This window comes from Lethenteron reissneri, chromosome 48 (assembly GCF_015708825.2).
Source record: "Lethenteron reissneri isolate LAM-NWPU_2019-01 chromosome 48, ASM1570882v1, whole genome shotgun sequence".
Classification (NCBI taxonomy): domain Eukaryota; kingdom Metazoa; phylum Chordata; class Hyperoartia; order Petromyzontiformes; family Petromyzontidae; genus Lethenteron; species Lethenteron reissneri.
In genome coordinates, this window is record NC_083826.1 from 5686989 (window position 1) to 5711908 (window position 24920).

The 24920-nt window shown below is 52.6% G+C and overlaps 1 protein-coding gene across 1 annotated transcript in view; it reads left to right on the forward strand.

Annotated features, from left to right (window-relative positions):
- The first annotated feature begins 6348 nt into the window (after positions 1 to 6348).
- Positions 6349 to 24920, forward strand: part of ADAMTS13 (ADAM metallopeptidase with thrombospondin type 1 motif 13) — a 41913-nt gene continuing 23341 nt past the window's right edge. Inside the window, exons 1-10 of the mRNA XM_061571586.1 lie at positions 6349 to 6665; positions 12028 to 12159; positions 12842 to 13219; positions 14214 to 14298; positions 17231 to 18546; positions 19396 to 19482; positions 20992 to 21116; positions 22259 to 22405; positions 23325 to 23462; positions 24028 to 24193. Of these exons, the coding sequence (XP_061427570.1) occupies positions 12088 to 12159; positions 12842 to 13219; positions 14214 to 14298; positions 17231 to 18546; positions 19396 to 19482; positions 20992 to 21116; positions 22259 to 22405; positions 23325 to 23462; positions 24028 to 24193 (2514 nt within the window). The 5' untranslated portion in view covers positions 6349 to 6665; positions 12028 to 12087. The remainder of the gene's footprint in view (positions 6666 to 12027; positions 12160 to 12841; positions 13220 to 14213; positions 14299 to 17230; positions 18547 to 19395; positions 19483 to 20991; positions 21117 to 22258; positions 22406 to 23324; positions 23463 to 24027; positions 24194 to 24920) is intronic.

The following is a 24920-nucleotide window of genomic DNA, read 5'->3' on the forward strand; positions in this document are numbered from 1 at the left end:
CCTGGTACGGTTATATATATATATTATATTCGAAAAAGCACGTGAAATTGTAAGCAAAGCAAGAGGTGGATTAGTGGTGCAGTGGTTAGCGTGCTACGTTCTGAACCCTCACGCTAAGTTGAATTCCAGGCCACGGCTAATATCAGTAGCGAGTGATCGCTAAATTGGTTCCAGGTACCTGCTTTAAATGTACGAATACTACGCACGCGTCACAACCTAGGTTATAAAAGTTGCGCGTTTATAAATGTACTTTCACGTCACTCCCGCGCATTTTAAACGTCGGTGCAGTAATGTCACTAGAGCAAGCTGTGGTGGCATGCTTGACTAACTTTAAAGTGTTTTTTTTTTCTCATGAAACTTGGAACTTGTGTCACATAGGACCATGACACAGCCTAGGTAGTTTCTGCAAGATAAGCCCTATGTGTTTATTGGGAGTGCGTTGTTAACACGCTGCACACACCTGATTATTGGAAAATGCATCTCACGAGATGCAGAGAACGTCGGTTTGAAGTAAGATGAAGACCTTGCGCACATATTGCATATGGCTTCATTTAAAGGAATGCTCTCCCTTTCACAGAGGACGTGTTTACTTATCAGGTGTGTGCAGCCAGCATGTGGTGAATGGATTTGTGTTTGGTAAATGCGGTGGTGAACAATGACCAGTTTGACAAGACCGTGTTTTGAGGCTTAACACTGGAGACTTACTGTGTATTACCTCTCCAATTAAAACACGCCAGCTCCAATCGGCCATCCCAATGAGCAACAATCAACACGTCTCGGTGTATAAGGAGTGGTTGTCGTATCCTCTGTAAAGTGCCTTCTACATTACAAAGTCCCACGGCCTCGTACGTCGGCTTCTTCCAAAACGTGAATTTCTTAGGAGCAGTGTTTAGTGTTGTGAGGAAAAATATGCACCCCCCACCCACCCAAATATAGATGGGATAAGTTTGCTCCCAACTCAGTGGGTAGCTGGTGGTAAGACTGCTTTGAGGTGTTGTTCGACAGAAAAGCGAGGGTTGATGGTTGTGTTTTCGTTTCGGCGTTTTTTGTGTGATCCCCCCCCCCCTCTCTCCCAATTGATTGAGGTATACACACGACTCACTCAATTTGGATCGCGTTACCCACTCCCGCTATTGAGCCCGCAGCGGTAAAAAAAAGTGTGCTGCGTGTATTTACAAGCGCCCGGCTTCATTAATTGATTCGGCCGCCGGTTCAAGTTGAAAGAAGCATCCTTAAGTCGCGTATTTTTAGACGCCCTGCATCCAAACATGAATGACGCACTCCATTGTGCGGCCCTTGCGTGCAAAGCATTTAATGTTTAAAACAAGGAGTAGCAACGATAATATTGGGTGATAAACAACAGGCTTTGTACTACGCCCCAGAGTGCATTGTTTTCGACGGGTGTTTGCAAACATCGCATTTGACTGAGAAATCTGTCTGCATCTAGCAGTGGGTGGTGCTTGCTATTCGGGTCTGCTAGCTACATTACGGTGTGTCTGAGTGGCCTGTAGCCAGAGGCATTAGAATGAAGATGACTCACTGCTAAAATAAGCGGCTGGTGTGGGATTCTGAGTCTTAACAAGTGGAGGGATGTTTTTTTTCTTCTCCAGCTTGTAACGAAACGTTTACTCAAACTCCAGTCTTGGCGTTTCCTACCATAGTGTGCCTTTCTGTGTTTGTCTTCTCTGTTCAGATGTTACGCACTGCACGCGTCTGATGATTGGTAAACACGTCTCGTGTGAAGTAAAATGTTGACTCAAATAAGGAATGTTTTCTGTATGTATGTTGAAATTTCGCATCGTATATAGCCAACCGTGCTTATTGGAGGTGTCCATATTAATTTTAATCCTCGTTACATTGATAGGTGTGTACACACATTGCGAATATTACATTTTTAATTGGTTTTGGCTACATGAAGTGGAACAAAAAAAAAAGATCCCTCATGTAGATTGCTCGGGCAAGTGCTCTAAAGTTATCACTTCCTCCAGATCGACTCAGCCTTAAATGAGTACCAGGCGTGGTGTGTAAACATTGCAGCACTGGGGAGACAAAGGCAGCTTTGCGAGTTCCTGGCAACACCACCACCCCTTTGTGCGACATGCAGACCTTAATAGGGGCTCCCTGACAGTCCTGCCCAACCAGTCTATTAAATACTCCACGAGGGATCTTTGTCTCACATGGAACGTACACTCACACATGGCCTCTATCATCAGGTGCCATTGAGTCACAATTGGAAGGTCGAAAGTTCAAATCCTATTGTCCTTCCAGTCGGTAACACGAGTACCCCGTTTGTGGTAGTCGACAGCAGTTATCCTGTGGATGGATTGGTTTCTCTCAAGGGAATGTGGAATTTCCAACACGGGCAGAGGACCAGCAGGGAATATGGATTGAGGCTAACGAGACTGAGCTTCAGACTCCGCTATTGAGCCAGTTCTTACGGTATTTCACAATGACTTGCCAGGCTCGTTTTTTGTTTTCCTGAAATAATTTTGTTAGGAATTCAATCCCAAGGTGATTGCTATGTACAGTTTGAATCGCACAACACCCTAATTTTGGATGGTGAATTTTTGTACAAAAAATGTGGAATATGCCTCTGCCTGATTCAGAATGTTTGAAACCAGGGTTGACCATTATGTCATAGACCATTTTTGAGATGTTTCTTGAATGCAAAGTTGTAAATAAGTTATTTATATTTCTAGATTTAAATTTCAGTAAGCTGGTTGCAAAACAATTACCCACCCTCCCTTGAAATGTGTACACTACTGGTTAGATCGCATATAACATTGAAAAACTCTCGAAACTAACTGGCCTACATGGTGGCCAGGACGTAGCAGTACAGCAAGTTGGTTTGTTAATCACATCTCTGCCGACCTTTTGAATGTTATTCCCTCGTACGCATTGGAGCTTTACGGTTCCGCCCACACGCAAAACATTCTTTCAAGAGGAATTGGCCATACATCCGAATACATCCCTCTGGAAAATGAGTCTTTAATACTCAAGCTATCCTTGGGGTAAAAGTAAAAAAAAAGATATAACTCATTATTATTATAGTGTTCTTCTTGGTTCTTTCGGTAAAGTCACGTAGAAGGGAAATAATAATATAATAAAACTAAAACATTAAATAATTCTCACGACGTTTCGGCCACAACGCAAGCAGCGTTGTGGCCGAAACGTGAGAATAATTTTATTATGTTTTATTTTATTATTTCCCTTCTACGTGACTTTACCGAAAGAACCAAAAAGATGAATCCCTGCAGTCACGAAAGCTTTAAATCGAAATTTAATAGTGTTCTTGTTTCTGTTGAAATATTTTGAGAACCGAATCCATGGGTGGATGGGTGGGTGTGTGACATCGCAGTGACTTGAAATAGTAACAATATGATGTTGATGTTTGCTCTTGTAGGGTACCTGGGGTCCCGTCCCTGCACATCCAAACACCCGTGTGCCATGTTTTGCACCGCTCGCCTTCCTCTCGTAGGTCACCTCGGCCTGAAAAAAACACAGCGCACCTGGCAAAGAAGGCAGACTGCATCATTCCAGCCATTCGTGGTTGGAAGAAGATACTAGGAATGACGCCAGTCCTCTCCACCCGTCACCCACCCACCCACCCGACCCATAAAAGCTTACATCACGGCTGGCCAAAATTACACAAAACTCACAAAGAAGGACTATAATAGGTGCTAGGCCAGCGAGCGCGAGAGAAAGAAGAAGTACGTTTGTTTTTCGCCAGCAAGCCCAGCATCTCGGGGCTGAAAATCAGCCAGGGTTTTGATGACCGGGCGAGAGGCCAGGAGCGGGGCTTTAAGAGGACACGCCGGGGTTTGTGGTATAATTATTATTAGCGGTTGTGGTTGTATTATTAGCGTTGTATAAACAACTGAACGTGCTTCGTAAATTTTCCAAGTCCACCCCGTCACGCACCCACCTCTTGTTTTTGTTTTATATCCCGGGAAGTGACGTTTTTGGTCGAGGTGAAAACGCGTTGGAAATAACCGTGAGTAGTGTTTCATCAAAATTACGATATTGTGCGGCTCCGTGGTGGGGGGGGGGGGGGGGTACACACATCGCGAAATTAATCCTAATTGTGTGTGCGATTTGCTATACAGTACGTTCCTAAGTGGTTTTCCTATGTTTATCCTGGACTTTTTAAAAGCAATGTGGACTGTCGACAGAGGTTTAGGACCGCCAGTGGATTTCTTTTGCACCTCCCGTATGCTAGTTTGAGCAGGGACATACTTTTGATCTCGATGACTCTTCGAGTTGTTTGTATGCGTGTACGGTGACTTACTCCAATAGTCTGTTAAGGCTACACGGGGGAATCTTTGTCTTTGTGGCTTAAGAGGTCTTGAGCACGCGGTGCGTGTTTGCGGCTGTGATATTTAACTGTCGTGCGGCAAGACCGTCTGTTATGTAACTTGCGGGCATAATAATGGTAATGGATGGGGGCCATAGGGGTCGTTGGGGCTAGCTGGGGACCCGGGAAGGGAGGGAGAGAGAGAGAGAGAGAGCTGCAGGGGTGGTGGGGAGGGGTGCCCCTGTTTGGATGAAAGTGGCAGACGGCACGTCTGAGTGCCTTCCTCGCTTCCTTCCCGACGAATCCCTGCCTCCCTCTCTCCGTGCCTCTGTGTCTGTTCTCCCTCACTAACTCTTTCCTCCCTCCCTTGCTCCTCTCTCCGTGCCTTGCTGACACTCCATCCCTCTCTACCTCGCTCTCTACGACAACCCCCTGACTTCTGATTTAGCTCGATATGTCCTTTCTCTCTCCCTAACGCTCTCGTTAGTTTCCTCTTTGCATGCCTACATCTCTCAAGCCTTCCCGGCCTCCCTGTATTCCTTCCTAACTCTCTCTCATCACCCCTCCCTGCCTGCCTACCCCTACCTGCGTTTCTCCTTCTATGGTCACTTCCTCGCCTTCCTGATTCTCTCCATCCTGCCTCCTTTAACCTCAATTTAGACTTCATAAATCATTCTACCCCTCCTTTTCCGAGCACTGCTCTACTTCCCTATCTTTCATCCTCCTCGCTCCGTTGTCTTCCTCTCCTCTTCTACCTCACCTTCACCCCGACCGCTTACCATCTCTCCCTGTCTCACACTCCATCCCTCCCCAGCGCGTCTCATTCACTTTCAGTTCCCAAACTGCCCACGTGTAACGCGCCGAGTCATGGGGTTGGGATGGGGACTTGAGAGTGCGAATGGTCGAGGTATGGAATATAAATGCAAGAGGCGAGAGCTGTGGTGGGGGTGAGATGGGAGATAGAGAAGGGAGGGAAGAACAATAAGACGTGATGGAAATAGGGGAGGTAGAGAGGGGGTGGGGTGCTGCAGATTAGAGAGAAGAGGGTATTGTTTGGTGAGATGAAATGAGAGTGGGGAGAGATGAGAGATAGCGTAAATGAGAGTGTAAGAGACAGTATAGAGGGGAATGGGAGCGATAAGAGAATGCAGAGAGAGGGGAGCGGCGAAACGGGAGGTGGAGTGAGGAGATGATTCTAGACATGGAAGAGCAGAGTGAGTAGAGAGATACAAGATGAGTTAGTGTGCAGGCGGTGTAACTGCGCTGGGGCCCACGGGCTGGTGGGGGGCTCCACACATCGGGCTTCAAAGAGGAAGGGGGCATTGGACGGGAGGGTGTGGCCCGTTTAAAGACACGTACCAGGCAGGGTCCATGCCAACCACGCTCACCCCACTGGGAGACGGGGCAGAGGGAGATGTGACTGGGAGACGAGAGAGAGAGAAGGAACGTTGGGGTGGGTGGGTGGCTGGCTCGACAGATAAGACAGTGAGTGCCCAACTGCGCTTATTCACGCGACAAACATCCACACCATGACCGGACGCAATAGGAACGCGTTGTGGAATTCCCCAGCAGCTGCGTGGCTCAGCAGATGAGTGATTAAGTCAAAAGTCAAGCGGCCATCAATGCCAATCCTATTTATTTTGCCACCACCACCACCAACCTCGCCATCGCCTCCTTCATATTGCTAGATCTCTTTGCTGTTGTAGTGTCGACACTTGGCTCTTAAAGTCTCGGTAGCACCAACAGCCATTTGGCTTTTAGGTATTTTCCCTTGTTACACAATCGATTAGTCTTTCAAGGAGGGCTGTCTAACGCACCGTCTCATCCAGACTGTGTTCAGCCGCCCCACGGCCACTTTTATTTCTGTCTCTTTCCTCGCATCGCTCACCGTTGGGATTCCTTCCCATCGTCTCTTTAACCCAAGCTGTTATTATCATACAACCTTGCACAATCTCCTTATCTGTTACGCCTTCAGTAGTGATGTTTTGCGGGCTGCTTGACGTTTTTTTTTGGGGGGGGGGGGGGGATTTGGGCCAGTACTCGGCAAACCGAAATGTATTAAAACAGCATCGAAAATCAATTTAAAACACAACTGTCCACATAGGCGGGACCAGGCTGACGACACTGGCTGCCTGAATTCTTAAAACTTTTGGGAGGTCTTTGAAAATGCACCTCCTCCTCTCTCGCCTTTGAACTGACTCGAACCCGTACGTCATAGGTTTGGCGTCAGACCCTAAAAAGTCCTCTGTATAAGCACCCAGGGCTGTCTCGTCAGACGCCTCTTCCCTACCCCACAAGCCAGCCAGACCCATTTCATCTCCACCCATTCCAGGCGAGAGCCTTAATACATCTGCAGGGGGAACACTGGAAGGTAAGGGATGGGATGTGGGGTTTCTGTTTTGCGTGTGGAGAATGTGTGTGTGTATGTGTGTCTGTGAGTGCAAGTGTAAGAGTGTGTTGGATGTGTGCGTTGGTGCTGGCCACCCATCCACCCCCTCGTGTACCGTGCCGGCCTTCATAGGTGCTCGCTAACAGCACTTGCCCGGTCAGTTTTCTAAGGCTATGGGGGGGGGGGGGTCTTTGGATGTGTGATTGTGAGTTTGGTGAGTGGTAGTGTAGCGGTCATCGCGCTGCACTACGAACCCGGCGACCAGGGTTCGATTCCCACTCACGGACAACACCAGTGACGATTATCTGGGCCTCCGCTAGGTAGACTTCGCCTTAAATGAGTACCTGGTGCAATGTGTAATCATCGCCACGAGGGGGACAAAGGCGGCCGGGCGTGGTGCTGGCCATCCACCCCCTCGTGTGCCGTGCCGGCCTTCATAGGTGCGACTCGCTAACAGCACTTGCCCTCACAGTCTGTTAAGGCTATACGGGGGGTCTTTATCTGTGTGTCTCTTAGTATGTGTGCGTCTGAGTTTGTGTGAAAGTGTGTGGTGCGTGCGAGTGAGTGTATGTTGATGTGAGTGTGTGTACGTGTGTGCGGACGTGTATTTGTGTGTGTGTGTGTGCTATGTGTATGTACGTGAATGTCTGAATATTTGTGTCACGGCGCATGTGTGAGTATGTCACGTGTGCGTGCGTGCGCGCGCGTGGATGGATGTGCTTGTGTGTGGATGAGTGTTCGTGTAGACATCTGTGTGTGTGTGTTAATCTGTTTGTGTCTAATGGGGAGCTGTGGAGTAAGTGATTATCGCAACGGCTACCTGAGTTTGATTCTTGGCCATAGCTAACATCGGTGGCGAGTGATATCGGAACGGGTGCCGATACGCGCCTAGGTCGACTCAGCCTTTAAAAAAAGCAGTACCTGCTGCGGTTTGTAAACATCAACACTCGGGAGACAAATGCGGCGTTGCGTTTGCCGCCCGGTACCCTCGTGTGCCCTGTCTGCCTTTCATAGGTCCTCGCTAACAGCACTTGCTCCAACAGGCTGTGAACAGTCTAGATTTGAAGCTTTCGTGACTGCAATGATTAATATTCTTAGGTTTTTTCGGTAAAGTCACGTAGGTAGTATGCGGCCCTTGCCCCACCACCTTCTCCAACCATTATATAAACGGAGTGGTAGCTCCTGCAATCTCTCATTTACTTGATACAGCTGTCGTGGCTGTGACGGTACCCCCTGAAGACGGAAGCTTGTGTTGCCTCCGAAACGTCGTGATTTTTATTTTATTTTTTTAATGTTTTTTACCTACGTGACTTTACCGAAAAAACCTAAGAATATGAATAGGCTGTGAACAGTCTACACGGGGAATCTCTGAGACACGTGTAAGAGAGTGAGTGTGTTTATTTGTCTGTGACTGCGCAAACGTTACACACGTTTGTGACACCAATGATCGTGTGTACCGCATGTGGATGTGACTTGACAACTTGCGTGACTGCGAGGGTGTATTTTATCGCGCGTGTGTTTGAATTGGGGAGCGGTGGCGCAGCGGTTAGCGCGCTGCGCTCCTAACGCGTCGTGCAGTTAAACGAACCCGGCGATCCGAGTTCGATTCCCTCTCACGGACAACACCAGTGACGATTGTTTGCACCGGTCCAGAGTTTTCCCGAGGTCGACTCGGCCTCAAATGAGTGCCAGGCGTGGTGTGCAGTAAACATCGCTACTCGGGAGACAAAGGCGGCCGGGCGTGGTGTTGGCCACCCACCCCTCGTGTACCGTTGTCGGCCTTTATAGGTGCTGCTCGCTGACAGCACTTGCCCCAACAGTCTGCTAAGGCTATACGGTGGGGCGGACTTTGTCTTTGTGTCTGCGCGTACGTGAGTGTGTTTTTCCAATCATAGCCTTTCGTTTCAGAAGGCATACTGCCAGCTGTAAAGATTCTACGATGCCAGTGAAGTTGCCTTTAGGGAAAGAAAACGCGTGCAGTTAAACGCTAAAATATTAATGTGGTGGGAGGGGGGGGGCTTTGCTTTCGCCTAATATAGCCTCTTCTGTAACAATTTAAATCGTCTAAAGAATACATGAATTCAAGGTGGACCGGGTGCCTTAAGAGGTCAAGAGTGCTGACTCGGCTCTGTTGACATCCTGGGTTTGAATCCAGATTCGAGCCCCTTCCCCGGGGTTTCAAGTGCATTGAGTTGGTCTCACACACACGCAAAAACACATCACATTACATTTGTATCTGCACGTAATTTGGTTAAATTTCATCTCTGTCATGCGCCAAATATTACTCGGGTGTAGCGGGGTGGGTGGGACAGTGCTGCCACCCTTCCGTATGAACCAGGGTTCCCTTAACGAGGATCTCAGGGGTACATCTTCTTGGTTCTTTCGGTAAAGTCACGTAGAATGGAAATAATAAAATAATAAAAATAAAACATAATAAAATAATTCTCACGACGTTTCGGCCACAATGCAAGCAGCCGTCCTCAGGTGGAGAACAGGTCTGTCGAGAAGACATTCAGACTCTGTCTTCTCGACAGACCTGTTCTCCACCTGAGGACAGCTGCTTGCGTTGTGGCCGAAACGCCGTGAGAATTATTTTATGTTTTATTTTTATTATTTCCATTCTACGTGACTTTACCGAAAGAACCAAGAAGATGAATCCCTGCAGTCACGAAAGCTTTAAATCGAAATCTCAGGGGTAGTTCAGCGTTATCCACTTCCGTGGGTTTTTACGACGGTTTGCACGTCTCTGTGAGAGAGTTGCGGTCCTTCGTCTCGCAAAGAAGTGCAAGAGCACAATCGACATACCATTTCGGTGGGGAGAGAGGGTGGGGGGGGGGGGAACCAACACGTTAAATTGAAAAATGGTTACAATTTCAGACAGCTTAAATTCCAGACGGTTTTCATTTGTAGACAGCTTAAAGCCTAGACAGTTTGTTCAAATTGAGTTGGGGTGGTTGGAGGGGAAAGGGGTTTGGTCGGGCCAATATTTTGTCGGATTTTGTGTTGGTGGTCTCAACGAGACGGGTTGAAAAAGAAAACAAAATAAAAGTAATATATCACGACGTTTCGATCTGCTGAACTGCTGAACCAGCGAGAGAGGCGAGGCATTAGTGGCAGCACCACGTGTCCTTTGGTCACAGTCACACGGCCTGTCTGGACATCACCTTCAGGGTGTCTTAATATAACTCGAGTCTGTGTGCCAGCCTGCACTCTCTTTACGGCCTGGCTGAGTCTCCCAGTGATGTTGTTTCGTTCTAGATTTGAAGCTTTCGTGATTGCAAGGATTCATACTCTTAGTTCTTTCGGTAAAGTCACGTAGGTAAAAAATGAAATAAAAATTAATGAAAATAACTACCCCTGATGACGGAGACTTGTGTTGCCTCCGAAACGTCGTGATTTTATTGTTTTATTTTTATTAATTTCATTTTTTACCTACGTGACTTTACCGAAAGAACTAAGAGTATGTTGTTTCGTGTTAAACCGCTTTGGGGCAGGCGTCCATCCAGCAAAGGATTCACGACTCTCAGACAAAGCAGACGAATGGCTTTCTTTGCACTTTTTTTTCCAAACGTTTATTTCAGAATCAGAATATTTATTTATGCTGGAGGAATCCGATGAGCTGTAAAGCTCTTTTCCACACATGTCCAGTCGGGGCGCGTAAGAACGTCACAACAAAAAAACAACACAAAAACACGATCGGAGCGCAAAGTATAAGAATGGTAAACAAATCGCCTAAACACAAACAAACAAAACTAAACCATCCCCATCCTACCGCACAAAGCCCACGGAGGTATTAAATTATTTTTTTTCAAAAGCGACCTGGCCACAAATGATAGCCCGACAAAGTGGCTTGCAATTTGGACGTATATTAAAAAAACAATCTAAATAATCTAAACGCGTGTTTCTAAATGTGGAGGGGAAAAACCGGAGGACCCAGAGAAGGGTGAAAAAATCCACGCAACCAAGGAACGCGTCAACTCCAAACATACAGCAGCAGGCGTCAGGGTCGGTGTCGAACCACCGACCTCCTGCACACCAGGCGAGGTAGTTAACATCTCCGAGCCACCGTGATGATGATGATGAGAGAGAGACACGCAAACTCCAAACATACAGCAGCAGGCGTCAGGGTCGGTGTTGAACCACCGACCTCCTGCATACCAGGCCAGGTAGTTAACATCTCCGAGCCACCGTTTACTCTTTGGTTCTTTCGGTAAAGTCATGTAGATGAATAAAAAATAATAAAATGAAAATAACTCAATTAAATCACGACGTTTCAGAGGCAACACAAGCTTCCGTCAACAGGTGGAACTGCCACAGCAAAATTACTGTAGTCAGTAGTAATTTTGCTCGTAGCAAAATTATTGTAGTGAGTCGTCATTTTGCTCTGGAAGTTCCACCTAATGACGGAAGCTTGTGTTGCCTCCGAAACGTCGTGATTTAATTTAGTTATTTTCATTTATTTTATTTTCATCTACGTGACTTTACCGAAAGAACCAAAGAGTATGGATCCTTGCAGTCACGAAAACTTCAAATCTAGGAGGAAGTCTATCTGAGCGTGGCCGACTGCGATTATGACTTTCCCAACATTTGCAGCGAGTGTGAGAATTGGGTTTGAGAGTGGGACGGGAGTGTGGGCAAGGCAAGGGAGGGGCTGGAGTGAGTGAGTGAGGAGGAGGAAGGGAAGGTCGCAAGTTGGTTTGTTTTGCCTCGCATGGGAAACGCCTAGCGGTGGAGGATGCTGAACCATCGTGTTGGCAAATGCTTACACACAACGACAAAGATGCCCCGGATAGCCTAAACCAATTCTTTGGGGCAAGTGTTGTTAGCCAGCACATATGAAGGCCGGCACCACGCCCGGTCGCCTTTGTCTCCCCGGTGACGATGTTTACTCACCGTGCTGTTGGGGGAGACCCATGACCTGTTTCAGATAAACATCACTGGTGTTTGAGTTGGCCGTGAGCGGGAATCGAACTCGGTTCATCGCGCAGCGCGCTAACCTCTGCACTATCGCCCCCCGTGATTACGCAGACAGACAGACAGATAAGTATGTATGTGGGACGTCTTTCGCACCGCACACACCCAACACACTCTTACACTTGCACTCACAGACGCACATACACACACGTGCTCACGCGTACGGGCGAAGACACGTGCATGCAACCCACCAACACACGCGCGTAGAGACGGACAGCCCAACGATTCACTCTTTTGTGACATCGTCTCGTCTAATCCACCCCCGATACCTTGCAGCTCGCTGCAGCCTCCACTATTCTCTTTGTGGGTTTTATTTATCCGTGTCATCCACGCCTACGACGATGATGATGATGCTCTTCCCTTTGATTAGCCCTGCGAGTCCCAAGAAGAGAGGGGGACGCCTGAGAGAGAGAGAGGAGTGGAGGTCGCCATGTCTCCCCACGTGTCTGTGTGTACCCTGCTGCTCGTGTCGGTGACCTTGGGGGTCAACGAGGGGACTCAGGTGAGAAGTGGGCGGGGGGGGGGGGTGCCCCGGTGGCTAGGAGATGTTAACTACCTCGCCTGGTATGAAGGAGGTTGTGGGTTCGATCCCGACCCTGACGCCAGCTGTATATTTGGAGTTTGCCTGTCTCTCTTATTATCACGGTGGCTAGGAGATGTTAACTACCTTGCCTGGTGTGCAGGAGGTCGTGGGTTCGATCCCGACCCTGACGCCAGCTGCTGTATATTTGGAGTTTGCGTGTCGCTCTCTTATCATCATCACGGTGGCTAGAAGATGTTAACTACCTCGCCTGGTGTGCAGGAGGTCGTGGGTTCGATCCCAACCCTGACGCCTGTTACTGCTGTAGATTTAGAGTTTGCGTGTCTCTCTCTCATCATCATCACGGTGGCTAGGAGATGTTAACTACCGCGCCTGGTGTGCAGGAGGTCGCCGGTTCGATCCTGATCGTGACGCCTGCTGTATATTTGGAGTTTGCGTGGCTCTCTGTGCGTAGACGCATGGATTTTCCTCCGAGTCCTCCGGGTTTTCCCCTCCGCATTTAGAATCGACGACACGCGTTTACAAGTATTTTTCACCAACCCATGGGGAAGTACGGCCAATCAACTCTCCACTAATGCGACATTAATCGTCATCATCGTTATCATCATAACCAGAGATTTCAATACCCCCCCCCCTCTACCAGGTGAACGAGGTGAGAGGTGGTGGGTCCCAAGAGCTGGGCCCACTCGCAGCTCGCTGGGTGTGCGGACCCGTCGCCCCGGGGTCCACCGAGGAGGGCTCTCCGAATGGGGCTCCGTGCCCCTCGTCGCAAGCGGACGCGTTGGAGCTTCGCGCCTTTGGCGACGTCCTCCTCCTCCTCGCCGTCAGGGCGACGAGCTCGGAGACGCAGCTGCTGACCGCCTCCTACCACGTGGAGGCCAACGCGGAGGGGGCTCGAGGGGGGGTCCCGGGGGGGGCTCGCGGGGGGGCCCGGTCGGAGTGCGTCTACGCGCGCGGGGACGTGGCGTCGCACCCCCCCGGAGGGCGATTCGCGCTCAGCGTCTGCGACGACGCCCGGCTGGTACGGTGATGTCGATTCGTCACCCGTGGCGAGGAGATGTTGACTGTCTCGCCTGGTATACAGGAGGGCGTGGGTTCGGTCCCGACCCTGACGCCTGCTGCTGTATATTTTGAGTTTGCGTCTCTCTCTCTCATCATCACCACGGTGGCTAGGAGATGTTAACTACCTCGCCTGGTATACAGGAGTTTGTGGGTTCGATCCCCGACCCTGACGCCTGCTGCTGTATATTTGGAGTTTGCGTGTCTCTCTCTCATCATCATCACGGTGGCTAGGAGATGTTAACTACCTCGCCTGGTGTACAGGAGGGCATGGGTTCGACCCCGACCCTGACGCCTGCTGTACATTTGGAGTTTGCGTGTCTTTCTCATCATCATCACGGTGGCTAGGAGATGTTAACTACCTCGCCTGGTATACAGGAGGTCGTGGGTTCAATCCCGACCCTGACGCCCGCTGCTGTATATTTGGAGTTTGCGTGTCTCTCTCGCTCTCCCCGTGGTAACGTGGGGTTTTTCGCCGGGGTCCTCCGTTTTTTCAGTCCGAATTTTGGAATCTGCAGTCGCGCGTTTAGAGTATTTGTCTGCGACACACTTCCACTTGCTAATAAGCCACTTCATTGAGCTGTCATTTGTGGCCAGGTCACTCATGAGAAAGAGCTACACAGCTCAATGGGCCTTACCTGGTAAGATAAAAAAATAGCTTCGTTTCTTGTTTAGCTTTTAGGTGAATGTTTTGTTTAACCGGTTGAGAACTCAAAGAGGCCAGGATAGAGGAGTCTCATTTGCAACGAGTGAGCTGGGTGAATGAGTCGGCGGGCGGCGAGTGAATGAGTGGGCGGGTGAGTGAATGAGCCGCGGGACAATTGTGCGAACGAGCGAGTGACCGCGTGAATCGGAACAAGGATTAGCTAAGCGACTGAGTAATTGCTCTTATTTTCAAATGCCCCTTGGTTTAATTGCACTCCCCCCACCACCACCACTGTGTAAATTCCCTCCAGGAGGGGGTCGTGTTCCTGGGTCGGTGTCGTCTCATCATTCGCCCATCGGAGTCTGGGGGACACTTGGCGACAAAGGAATGTATCGGTGAGTGATACAAAGACACGCTTAGGCACAGACAAAGATCCCCCATATAGCCTTGGCAGGCTTTTGGGGCAAGTGCTGTTAGCGGGGCACACTCGAGGGCGGTGGTGTGGCCGGTACGACGCCTCGGCCACCTTGGTCTCCCCGGTGACGTGACGTGCACACGCACCGCGCCGAGTCTCCGCTCGCGATGGCCGTGCTGGGTGCAATCTGCCGCGTGACGTGCAGATTCCATTTCACGTGGCCCATTGGGTTTTTTGCTCAGAAGATCAAATATCTGAGGTTTTTCAGGTGGGTTTGCAAGGATCGGTCAGTCAAGGTTCAAAGTTCAAAGTTCATTTATTAGGTATAGCCCTGTGAGCCATTCGGCTCTTGAATCGGGTGCAACCGCAACAAACAAAAAAACTAAAACATGAACAAGAAAACATCTTAGGTGTGCGTGGACATTAGGAATTGCGGGATAAGAGGAGTCAGAGCGTGCGTGAGTTTGTGCGTTCGTGTGTGTGTGTGTCTGCGAGGTATGGTAGACAGCGTTTGGGTTGTCTTCTTGCTGATAGCGGCGTCTTTCCCAGAACCCGGCGTGTGAAGTCATGCGTGCCGCGGTTATCAGCCACTCTTTAATTTCGAGGGCTGCCCGGTATTGTCAACAATAGTTGTGCGTACCACCCTCCCCATCACCCGCTACCTCCACCAACATCAACGCCATTTGCCTGGAGCATAGTCGGGCCTCGCTTCCACGATTGCAACTCTGTCCGAGTTCAATCTGCATCGAGTGACATCAAGAGAGTCCAACCTTTGCAGAATCATCTCGCCCGCTCCCTCCACTGGCTTCCCACCATCATCAGCAGAGTCAGCTACAACATCTCCTGCCTCCACTCCCTCCTCCACTGGCTAACCACCATCACCAGCAGGACCAGCTACATCATCTCCTGCCTCCACTCCCTCCTCCACTCGCTAACCACCATCACCAGCAGGACCAGCTACAAGATCTCCTGCCTCCACTCCCTCCTCCACTCGCTAACCACCATCACCAGCAGGACCAGCTACATCATCTCCTGCCTCCACTCCCTCCTCCACTCGCTAACCACCATCACCAGCAGGACCAGCTACATCATCTCCTGCCTCCACTCCTTCCTCCACTGGCTTCCCACCATCACCAGCAGGGCTAGCTACAAGATCTCCTGCCTCCACTCCCTCCTCCACTCGCTAACCACCATCACCAGCAGGACCAGCTACAAGATCTCCTGCCTCCACTCCCTCCTCCACTGGCTTCCCACCATCACCAGCAGGACCAGCTACATCATCTCCTGCCTCCACTCCCTCCTCCACTCGCTAACCACCATCACCAGCAGGACCAGCTACATCATCTCCTGCCTCCACTCCCTCCTCCACTGGCTTCCCTCCATCACCAGCAGGGCCAGCTACAAGATCTCCTGCCTCCACTCCCTCCTCCACTGGCTTCCCACCATCACCAGCAGGACCAGCTACAACATCTCCTGCCTCCACTCCCTCCTCCACTGACTAACCACCATCACCAGCAGGGTCAGCTACAACATCTCCTGCCTCCACTTTCTCCTCCACTGGCTTCCCACCATCACCAGCAGGGTCAGCTACAAGATCTCCTGCCTCCACTCCCTCCTCCACTGGCTTCCCACCATCACCAGCAGGGCTAGCTACAAGATCTCCTGCCTCCACTCCCTCCTCCACTCGCTAACCACCATCACCAGCAGGACCAGCTACAAGATCTCCTGCCTCCACTCCCTCCTCCACTGGCTAACCACCATTACCAGCAGGACCAGCTACATCATCTCCTGCCTCCACTCCCTCCTCCACTGGCTTCCCTCCATCACCAGCAGGGCCAGCTACAAGATCTCCTGCCTCCACTCTCTCCTCCACTCGCTAACCACCATCACCAGCAGGGTCAGCTACAAGATCTCCTGCCTCCACTCCCTCCTCCATTGGCTTCCCTCCATCACCAGCAGGGCAGCTACAAGATCTTCTGGCCTAAGAGTCTATGAAGGCTATATGGGAAGCCGGGGGGGGGGGATCTTTGTCTTTGTGTCCATGTTTGGGCACACGTGCTATCGTGTCCGTGATCATCACAGACAGCTAGGTAGGTATGTGCGCGTGCGTGCGTGCGTGTGCGTGCGTCTATGTTGTTGATGAAAGCTCGAGGAGATGGATTAAACTCGGGAGCTTTGTGATTGTGGGCGATGTTTACACACGCACACTTACGGTGGTCAAAACATTAGCGCGACGAAAGTCGTCTCGCAGTAAAAGAGCTGGCAATATAGCCGACTTAACTAAACCATTAATATAACATCATACGTGTTTTTTTGTATATTCTGGCCTATGGCAGCAACAGTTTGTGAAGGGAGTTAATGCCAATGTCGAGGCCTGCCGCTCGCCATGATGAGAGGGCTTCAGGAGAGAAGTGTGGTTTTTATATTCCGATGTTGTCTGGGTGCGTACGGTATTTAGCATGTTGGCCCAATGGTTACGAACCCCTGCAACCCGAGTTCGATTCCCGCTCACGGCCGCCACCAGTGACGATCATCTGAACCGGTGCTGGGCCTCCCCTAGGTCGACTCAGCCTCAAATCAGTAGCCGGTGCGGTGTGTAAACATCGCCGCTGGGGAGACAAAGGCGACCGTGCGTGGTATTGGCCATCCAACCCTTCGTGTAGGCCTTCAAAGGTGCTCGCTAACAGCATAGGAAGCCACTGGATCTGTGCACTTTTAAATCGAGATCGAAAACTAATTTCTTTAGAACGGCTTTTTGTGTTTAGATGAACGTCACCAGCGTAGAGCGGGGATCGAACTCGGGTTGCCGGGTCCGTAGGGCAGCGCTCCGGCTGCTCCACCACTGTCACGACCGCTCGCACACGGCACGCTCTCCCCCCCCCCCTACCCCGTCCGCTGCCCGTGACCTCCAGAGCCGGATGAATCCAAACCGGCGCACCGGGTCATCTCCAAACGTTCGTCCCCCGATTCCTCCGGCGACCCGGGCTCCCTGCCCGTCCACGCCGCAGCTCAAGGCCACGCCCCGGCCATCGACCCTGGTGCCACCGCGCGACCCGCCGATGGTGCTGATAGAACCCCGGACGGCGACGCTCCCACCGCCAGCGCCGGGCCCAGTCCGGAAGCAACGCAGCCTGGCCCCAGCAGCAGCGCCGACCCTAGCGCGACCTCTACGCCTGCCGCTAGCACGAAGCCTGACCCAAGCATTAGCACGAGCGCTCGCACTAGCATGAGCACTAGCGCTAGCCCGGGTCCTCGCAGCGCCGATGCTGCCCCTAACACTGACTCCAATCTGAACACTGCCCATAACCATAATGCTAGCCCTGACCTTACCACCAGCCTTGACCTTACCACCAGATTTAACCCCAGCACTGACCTTAGCACGAACCATAACCAGAGTACTACCTCTCCTGCGAGCCCTCACCCGACCACTGACTCTCACCCTAGCACTAGCCATAGCCCTAGCCCTCGCATGAACTCCCATTCTACTCCTGACCGCAACTCTACTGCCAGCCATAACCAGAGCACAAGCACAAGCCCTGATGGCGACTCTGGCCTGAACATCAATGGCATTAACCCGACCACCATCCTTCACCGTATCCCTAACACTGCCCCTACCACTGCTGTTAACATTACCCCCACCACTAGGCCTACCCCCAACACTACTCTTCATACGACCTCTATCCCCAACCATCTCCATATCACAACCCCTTCCGCTAGCCCGACCCATAACACTGCACCTAACACTACCAATATTCAAACTGCTGACACGACCACGAATTTTACTCATAATACCGCACCTAACACTACCCCGACCCCTAACACCACCCCTACCCCTAGCACTACCACTAGCACTACCACTAGCACTACCACTAGCACTACCACTAGCACTACCACTAGCACTACCACTAGCACTACCACTAGCACTACCACTAGCACTACCCCATCACCCACCGTCACCCCAAGTGCCCTGGCATCCTCCGCACCCAACACCGCGCTGCACCGCCGGCCAAACCCCACGGCAGGCCCCGTGACCCCCTCCGTGACCCCCCGCGTGACCCCGCGGGCCAACGCGACCCCCTCCCACAGCCCCTCGACGTCGCGGACCTCCGCGTCCACGTCCTCGGAGCCCCGAGGCTTCCACGTGGAGCTGGTGGTGGTGGCCGGGGCGGACGTGGGGCGACACCACGGGGAGGACACGCAGCGCTACCTGCTCACCAACATCAACATCGTACGTGGGGGGGGGTGGTCGCACGCACACGCCAACAGGCACACGCACGCACAGGCAGGCATATACACGCACGCACACACACACCAACAGGCACAGGCACACACACACACCAACAGGCACATGCACACAGACACACACCAACAGGCACACGCACACGCACACACCAACAGGCACACACACGCACTGGCAGGCATATACACGCACACACACACCAACAGGCACACGCACATACCAACAGGCACACGCACACACACGCACACGCACACACCAACAGGCACACACGCACACACCAACAGGCACACGCACACGCCAACAGGCACACGCACACGCACTGGCAGGCATATATGCACGTGCACGCCCTGGCAGGCGCACAAACAAAAAGATCCCCCATGTGGCCTTCAACAGGCTGTTGGGGCAAGAGCTGTTAGCTAGCACCAATGAAGGCCGACACGGCACACGAACGGTGGGTGGTCGACACCACGCCCGGCCGCCTTTGTCTCTCTCATGGCAATGTTTGCACCAAGTGCTCATTCGAGTCGACCACACAGGCACATGCACACACACACAGGTAGAGATATGCATGTCTACGCAGATGCATACACGTACACACACAGCCAGACACTTGAGTGTGCTTGTGTGTTTGTGTTTGCAAGTTGGCACAGTAGGGGGCACAGGTGGTGCATCGGCCAGTCATCTCAGTCGACCCGTGGCACCTGCTGGGTCTGCCCCGTGACCTCCTGCCGGCGGGCGTTCGACACTTCACGTGGCCTCGACGTGCACCTAGCCTGGCACAAGCGTCGTCGTGACGTCACCGGCAAATGGCGGTTGTTGTTGTTGTTGTGTTTGCAGGCTGCAGAACTGCTCCGTCTTCCCAGCCTGGGCAGACAGATCCACCTACACGTGGTCCGGCTACTGCTGCTTGGAGACTCAGCTCCCGTACCTACTCACACTTACACACACCTGCTCACACACACACCTGCTCACACGTACACACACCTACTCACACTTACACACACACCTGCTCACACTTACACTCACCTACTCACACTTACACACCTGCTCACACTTACACAACACACCTACTCACACTTACATACACCCACTCACGCTTACACACACCTACTTACACACACCTGCTCACACTTACACACACCTACTCACACTTACACACACCTGCTCACACTTACACACACCTACTCACACTTACACACACCTACTCACACTTACACACACCTGCTCACACTTACACACACCTACTCACACTTACACACACCTACTCACACTTACACACACACCTACTCACACTTACACACACCTGCTCACACTTACACACACACCTACTCACACTTACACACACCTACTCACACTTACACACACCTGCTTACACTTACACACACACCTGCTCACACTTACACACACCTAATCACACTGACACACACACCTACTCACACTTACACACACCTACTCACACTTACACACACCTGCTCACACTTACACACACCTACTCACACTTACACACACACCTACTCACACTTACGCACACCTGCTCACACTTACACACACCCACTCACACTTACACACACCTACTTACACACACCTGCTCACACTTACACATATCTGATGTCTACAAAACTGCGTGTACACTTCGATTTAAAGCTTTCGTGACTGCAGGGTTCATCTTCTTGGTTCTTTCGGTAAAGTCACGTAGAAGAGAAGTAATAAAATAATTAAAATAAAACATAATAAAATAATTTTCACGACGTTCCCTAACACTGCCCCTACCACTGCTGTTAACATTACCCCCACCACTAGGCCTACCCCCAACACTACTCTTCTGAAACACCATCATTCTTCACCTGAGGACGGCTGCTTGCGTTGTGGCCGAAACGTCGTGAGAATTATTTTATTATGTTTTATTTTTATTATTTTATTACTTCCCTTCTACGTGACTTTACCGAAAGAACCAAGAAGATGCGTGTACACTCTCACCTCTATTTTCACCTGTACACTCACCTACACACTCACCTACACACTCACCTGTACACTCACACACTCACCTACACACTCACACACTCACACACTCACCTGTACACTCACCTGTACACTCACCTACACACTCACATACACACTCACACACTCACCTACACACCCACCTACACACTCACCTACACACTCACCTACACACTCACTAACCTACACACACACTCACCTACACACTCACCTGTACACTCATCTACACACTCACCTGTACACTCACCTACACACTCACCTACACACTCACTAACCTACACACACACTCACCTACACACTCACCTGTACACTCACCTGCACACTCACCCACTCACCTACACACTCACCTACACACTCACCTACACACTCACCTACACACTCACACACTCACCTGTACACTCACCTGTACGCTCACCTGCCCGCACCTCTCGGCAGTTGGAGCTGGCCGTGACGGAGAACGTCACCTCGTCGCTCACCTCCTTCTGCCGCTGGCACCGCTCACACAACCCGGCGGACGACGCTCACCCCGACCACGCCGACCTCGCACTCTACGTCACTAGGTCAGCCGCTTTGTTGGGTCACTGGGTCAGTGTGGGGGGTCAGCAGGTCAGTGGGAGGGGTGGGGGTCACGAGGTCAGTGGGGGGGGGGTCACCGGGTCAGTGGGGGAGGTCAACGAGTCAGTGGGGGGTCACCGGGTCAGTGTGGGGGGTCACCGGGTTAGTGGGGGGGGGTCACCGGGTCAGTGGGGGGGGGTCACTGGGGGGTCACCGGGTCAGTGGGGGGTCAGTGGGGAGGGGCGACACCGGGTCAGTGGGGGGGGGGGGGGGGTCACCAGGTCAGTGTGGGGGGTCACCAGGTCAGTGTGGGGGGTCACCAGGTCAGTGGGGGGGTCACCAGGTCAGTGTGGGGGGTCACCAGGTCAGTGGGGGGGGGGGTCACTCGCTCACCAAGTCACTTGGCATGCGCAGGCAGCAGCAACGAGCTGCACGTCGGTACGCCGCTTGCGGTCGCCGTGGTTGCGGTGGTTGCGGTGGTTGCGGATGTCACAGCCGGTTGTCACACCGTCGGGACCGCTGTGCTAATACGGTTTCTACGGTTGTTGCGGTTGTTGTGTTTGTCGTCACGGTGGTTGTGGTTGTCGTCACGGTTGTTGCGGTTGTCGTCACGGTGGTTGTGGTTGTTGTGGTTGTTGTCGTCGTCACGGTGGTTGTGGTTGTCGTCACAGTGGTTGTGGTCGTCGTCACGGTTGTTGCGGTTGTCGTCGTCACGGTGGTTGTGGTTGTCGTCACAGTTGTTGTGGTTGTTGTCGTCGTCACGGTGGTTGTGGTTGTCGTCACAGTGGTTGTGGTTGTCGTCACAGTGGTTGTGATTGTCGTCACGGTTGTTGCGGTTGTCGTCACGGTGGTTGTGGTTGTCGTCACAGTGGTTGTGGTTGTCGTCACAGTGGTTGTGGTTATCGTCACGGTTGTTGCGGTTGTCGTCACGGTTGTTGCGGGTGTCGTCACAGTGGTTGTGGTTGTCGTCACGGTTGTTGCGGTTGTCGTCGTCATGGTGGTTGTGGTTGTCGTCACGGTTGTTGCGGTTGTGGTTGTCGTCACGGTGGTTGTGGTTGTTGTCACAGGGGTTGTTTTTGTCATCGTCACAGTTGTTGCGGTTGTCGTTGTCGTCACAGTTGTTGCGGTTGTTGTCACCGGAGTGCAGGCAGGACCTGGTGGGCACCGGCGGTCTCCGCGCCGTGCGCGGCGCCGCTCAGCTGGGCGGCGCCTGCTCCCCGGCGTGGAGCTGCCTCCTCGCCGAGGACACCGGCTTTGACCTCGGGGTCACCGTCGCTCACGAGATCGGCCACAGGTCATTAGTAGGTCACTGGATTTGGGGCGGCATCTCGGTCTGGGGGGGCGAGGCGGTGAACCCCGGCATGGCGGCCAGGCCAACGGAGAGGTCTGGGTCGGAGGTCAGAGCTGGTCGTGCATGTTTGCCCAGGGGGCAGCGCCAACAATCGGTCAAACTCGGGTTGAAGAATGACTCAATCTAAACTGCTATTTTATTTTACCAGGTGATGCCCACTGAGCTATACAGTGCTTTGTGACAGCTCGACGCGGCGGCAAAGCCGAATACTCTGAGCTCGCATTGATTCTAAATGTGGAGGGAAAAACCGGAGGGCCCGGAGAGAAATTCACGCGATGATGAGAGAGAGACACACAAACTCCAAATATACAGCAGCAGGCGTCAAGGTCGGGATCGAACCCACGACCTCCTGTACACCAGGCGAGGGAGTTAACATCTCCTAGCCACCGTGATGATGATGAGAGAGAGAGACACACACAAACTCCAAATATACAGCAGCAGGCGTCAAGGTCGGGATCGAATCCACGACCTCCTGTATACCAAGCGAGGTAGTCAACATCTCCTAGCCACCGTGATGATGAGAGAGACACGCAAACTCCAAATATACAGCGGCAGGCGTCAAGGTCGGGATCGAACCCACGACCTCCTGTATACCAGGCGAGGTAGTCAACATCTCCTAGCCACTGTGATGATGATGAGACACGCAAACTCCAAATATACAGCGGCAGGCGTCAAGGTCGGGATCGAACCCACGACCTCCTGTACACCAGGCGAGGTAGTCAACATCTCTCCACCTTACAAGCTGCGCCCGTGGTTGATGATGTCGCTGCGAGGTTTCGCGTGTGCTCTGCTCATCATCTCGCCGCTGACCCCCCCCACCCCCCATCCCCCGCGTGCCCCCCCCCGCCCCTCACGACGACAGCCTCGGCATCACTCACGACGGGGAGGAGAACGACTGTGGCGGGGGCGGTGGCTACATCATGGCGGTGGAGGGGGCACACGCGAGCCTCTCCTCCACCTGGTCTCGCTGCAGCCGCAAGCAGCTGCTGCGCTTCTTGAGGTGCATGTGTGTGCGTGTGTGTGTGCGTGTGTGTGCGTGTGTGTGTGTGTGCGTGTGTGTGTGTGTGTGTGCATGTGTGTGTGCGTATGTGTGTGTGTGTGCATGTGTGTGTGTGCGTGTGCGCGTGTGCGCGTGTGTGCGTGTGTGTGTGTGCGTGTGTGTGCATGTGTGTGTGCGTGTGTGTGTGTGCGTGCGTGTGTCCGTGCGTGTGTGTGCACGTGTGTGTGCGTTGGTGTGTGTGCGTGTGTGGGGAGTGGTGATCTAGCGGTTAGCGCGTTGCGCTACGAATCCCGGCGACCAACGTTCGATTCCCGTTCACGGCCAACACCCAGTGACGATTATCTGAACCGGTCCTGCGCCTCCGCTAGGTCGACTCGGCCTCAAATGAGTACCTGGTGCGGTGTGTCAACATCTTCACGAGGGAGACAAAGGCGGCCGGGCGCGGTTGCTGGCCACCCACCCCCTCGTGTGCCGTGCCGGCCTTCATAGGTGCTCGCTAACAGCACTTGCCCCGACACTCTATGAAAGGCTACACGTCGGTGGGGGGATTTTTGTCTTTGTGTAGCTCGGGAGAGGCCTGGTGCCTGTCGGACGCCCCCCCGGCCCCGGCGCCCGCCCACCCCCCCGTGCTGCCCCCCGTGCTGCCGGGCCTGCGCTACGGCGCCGACGAACAGTGCCGCGTCATGTTCGGCCACGGCGCCACCGCCTGCTCCTTCAGCAAGGACGACAAGGTGAGCGACGCCCACCCGCTCGCCCGCTCGCATGCACGCACGCACGCTCGCTCACTCGCTCACTCACTCGCTCACTCACTCGCTCGCTCGCTCACTCACTCGCTCTCTCGCTTACTCACTCGCTTGCTCGTTCACTTACTCGCTCGCTCACTCGCTCGCTCACTCGTTCGCTCGCTCACTCGCTCACTCACTCGCTCACTCACTCACTCGCTCCCTCACTCGCTCGTTCACTCGCTCACTCACTCGCTCAATCGCTCACTCACTCACTCGCTCAATCACTCACTCGCTCAATCACTCACTCGCTCATTTACTCACTCGCTCACTCGCTCGCCCACCGATTCGCTCGCACGCTCAATTTTCTCTCCTTCCGAATCACCCGCCGGCTTTGATCGTCCACCGGGTTCGCTCGCCCTTTTGGCTCACCGGCTGACTAACCTCGCTCACAACGCCCATTGGCGACTCACGTCACCCACTGACTCACTCGCCCACCAACTCAAATCCACCCGTTGATTTGCTCACCCACCCAACTCACTCCACCAGCTCACTCAGTCTTTCACCCACCGACTCACTCGCCTTGCAACTCGCTCAGCCCTCCCAAACTCACTCACCCACCAACTCCCTCACCCACCAACTCCCTCACCCACCAACGCCCTCACCCACCAACGCCCTCACCCACCAACGCCCTCACCCACCCACCCACCCACTCACTCCACCCACTTATTCATTC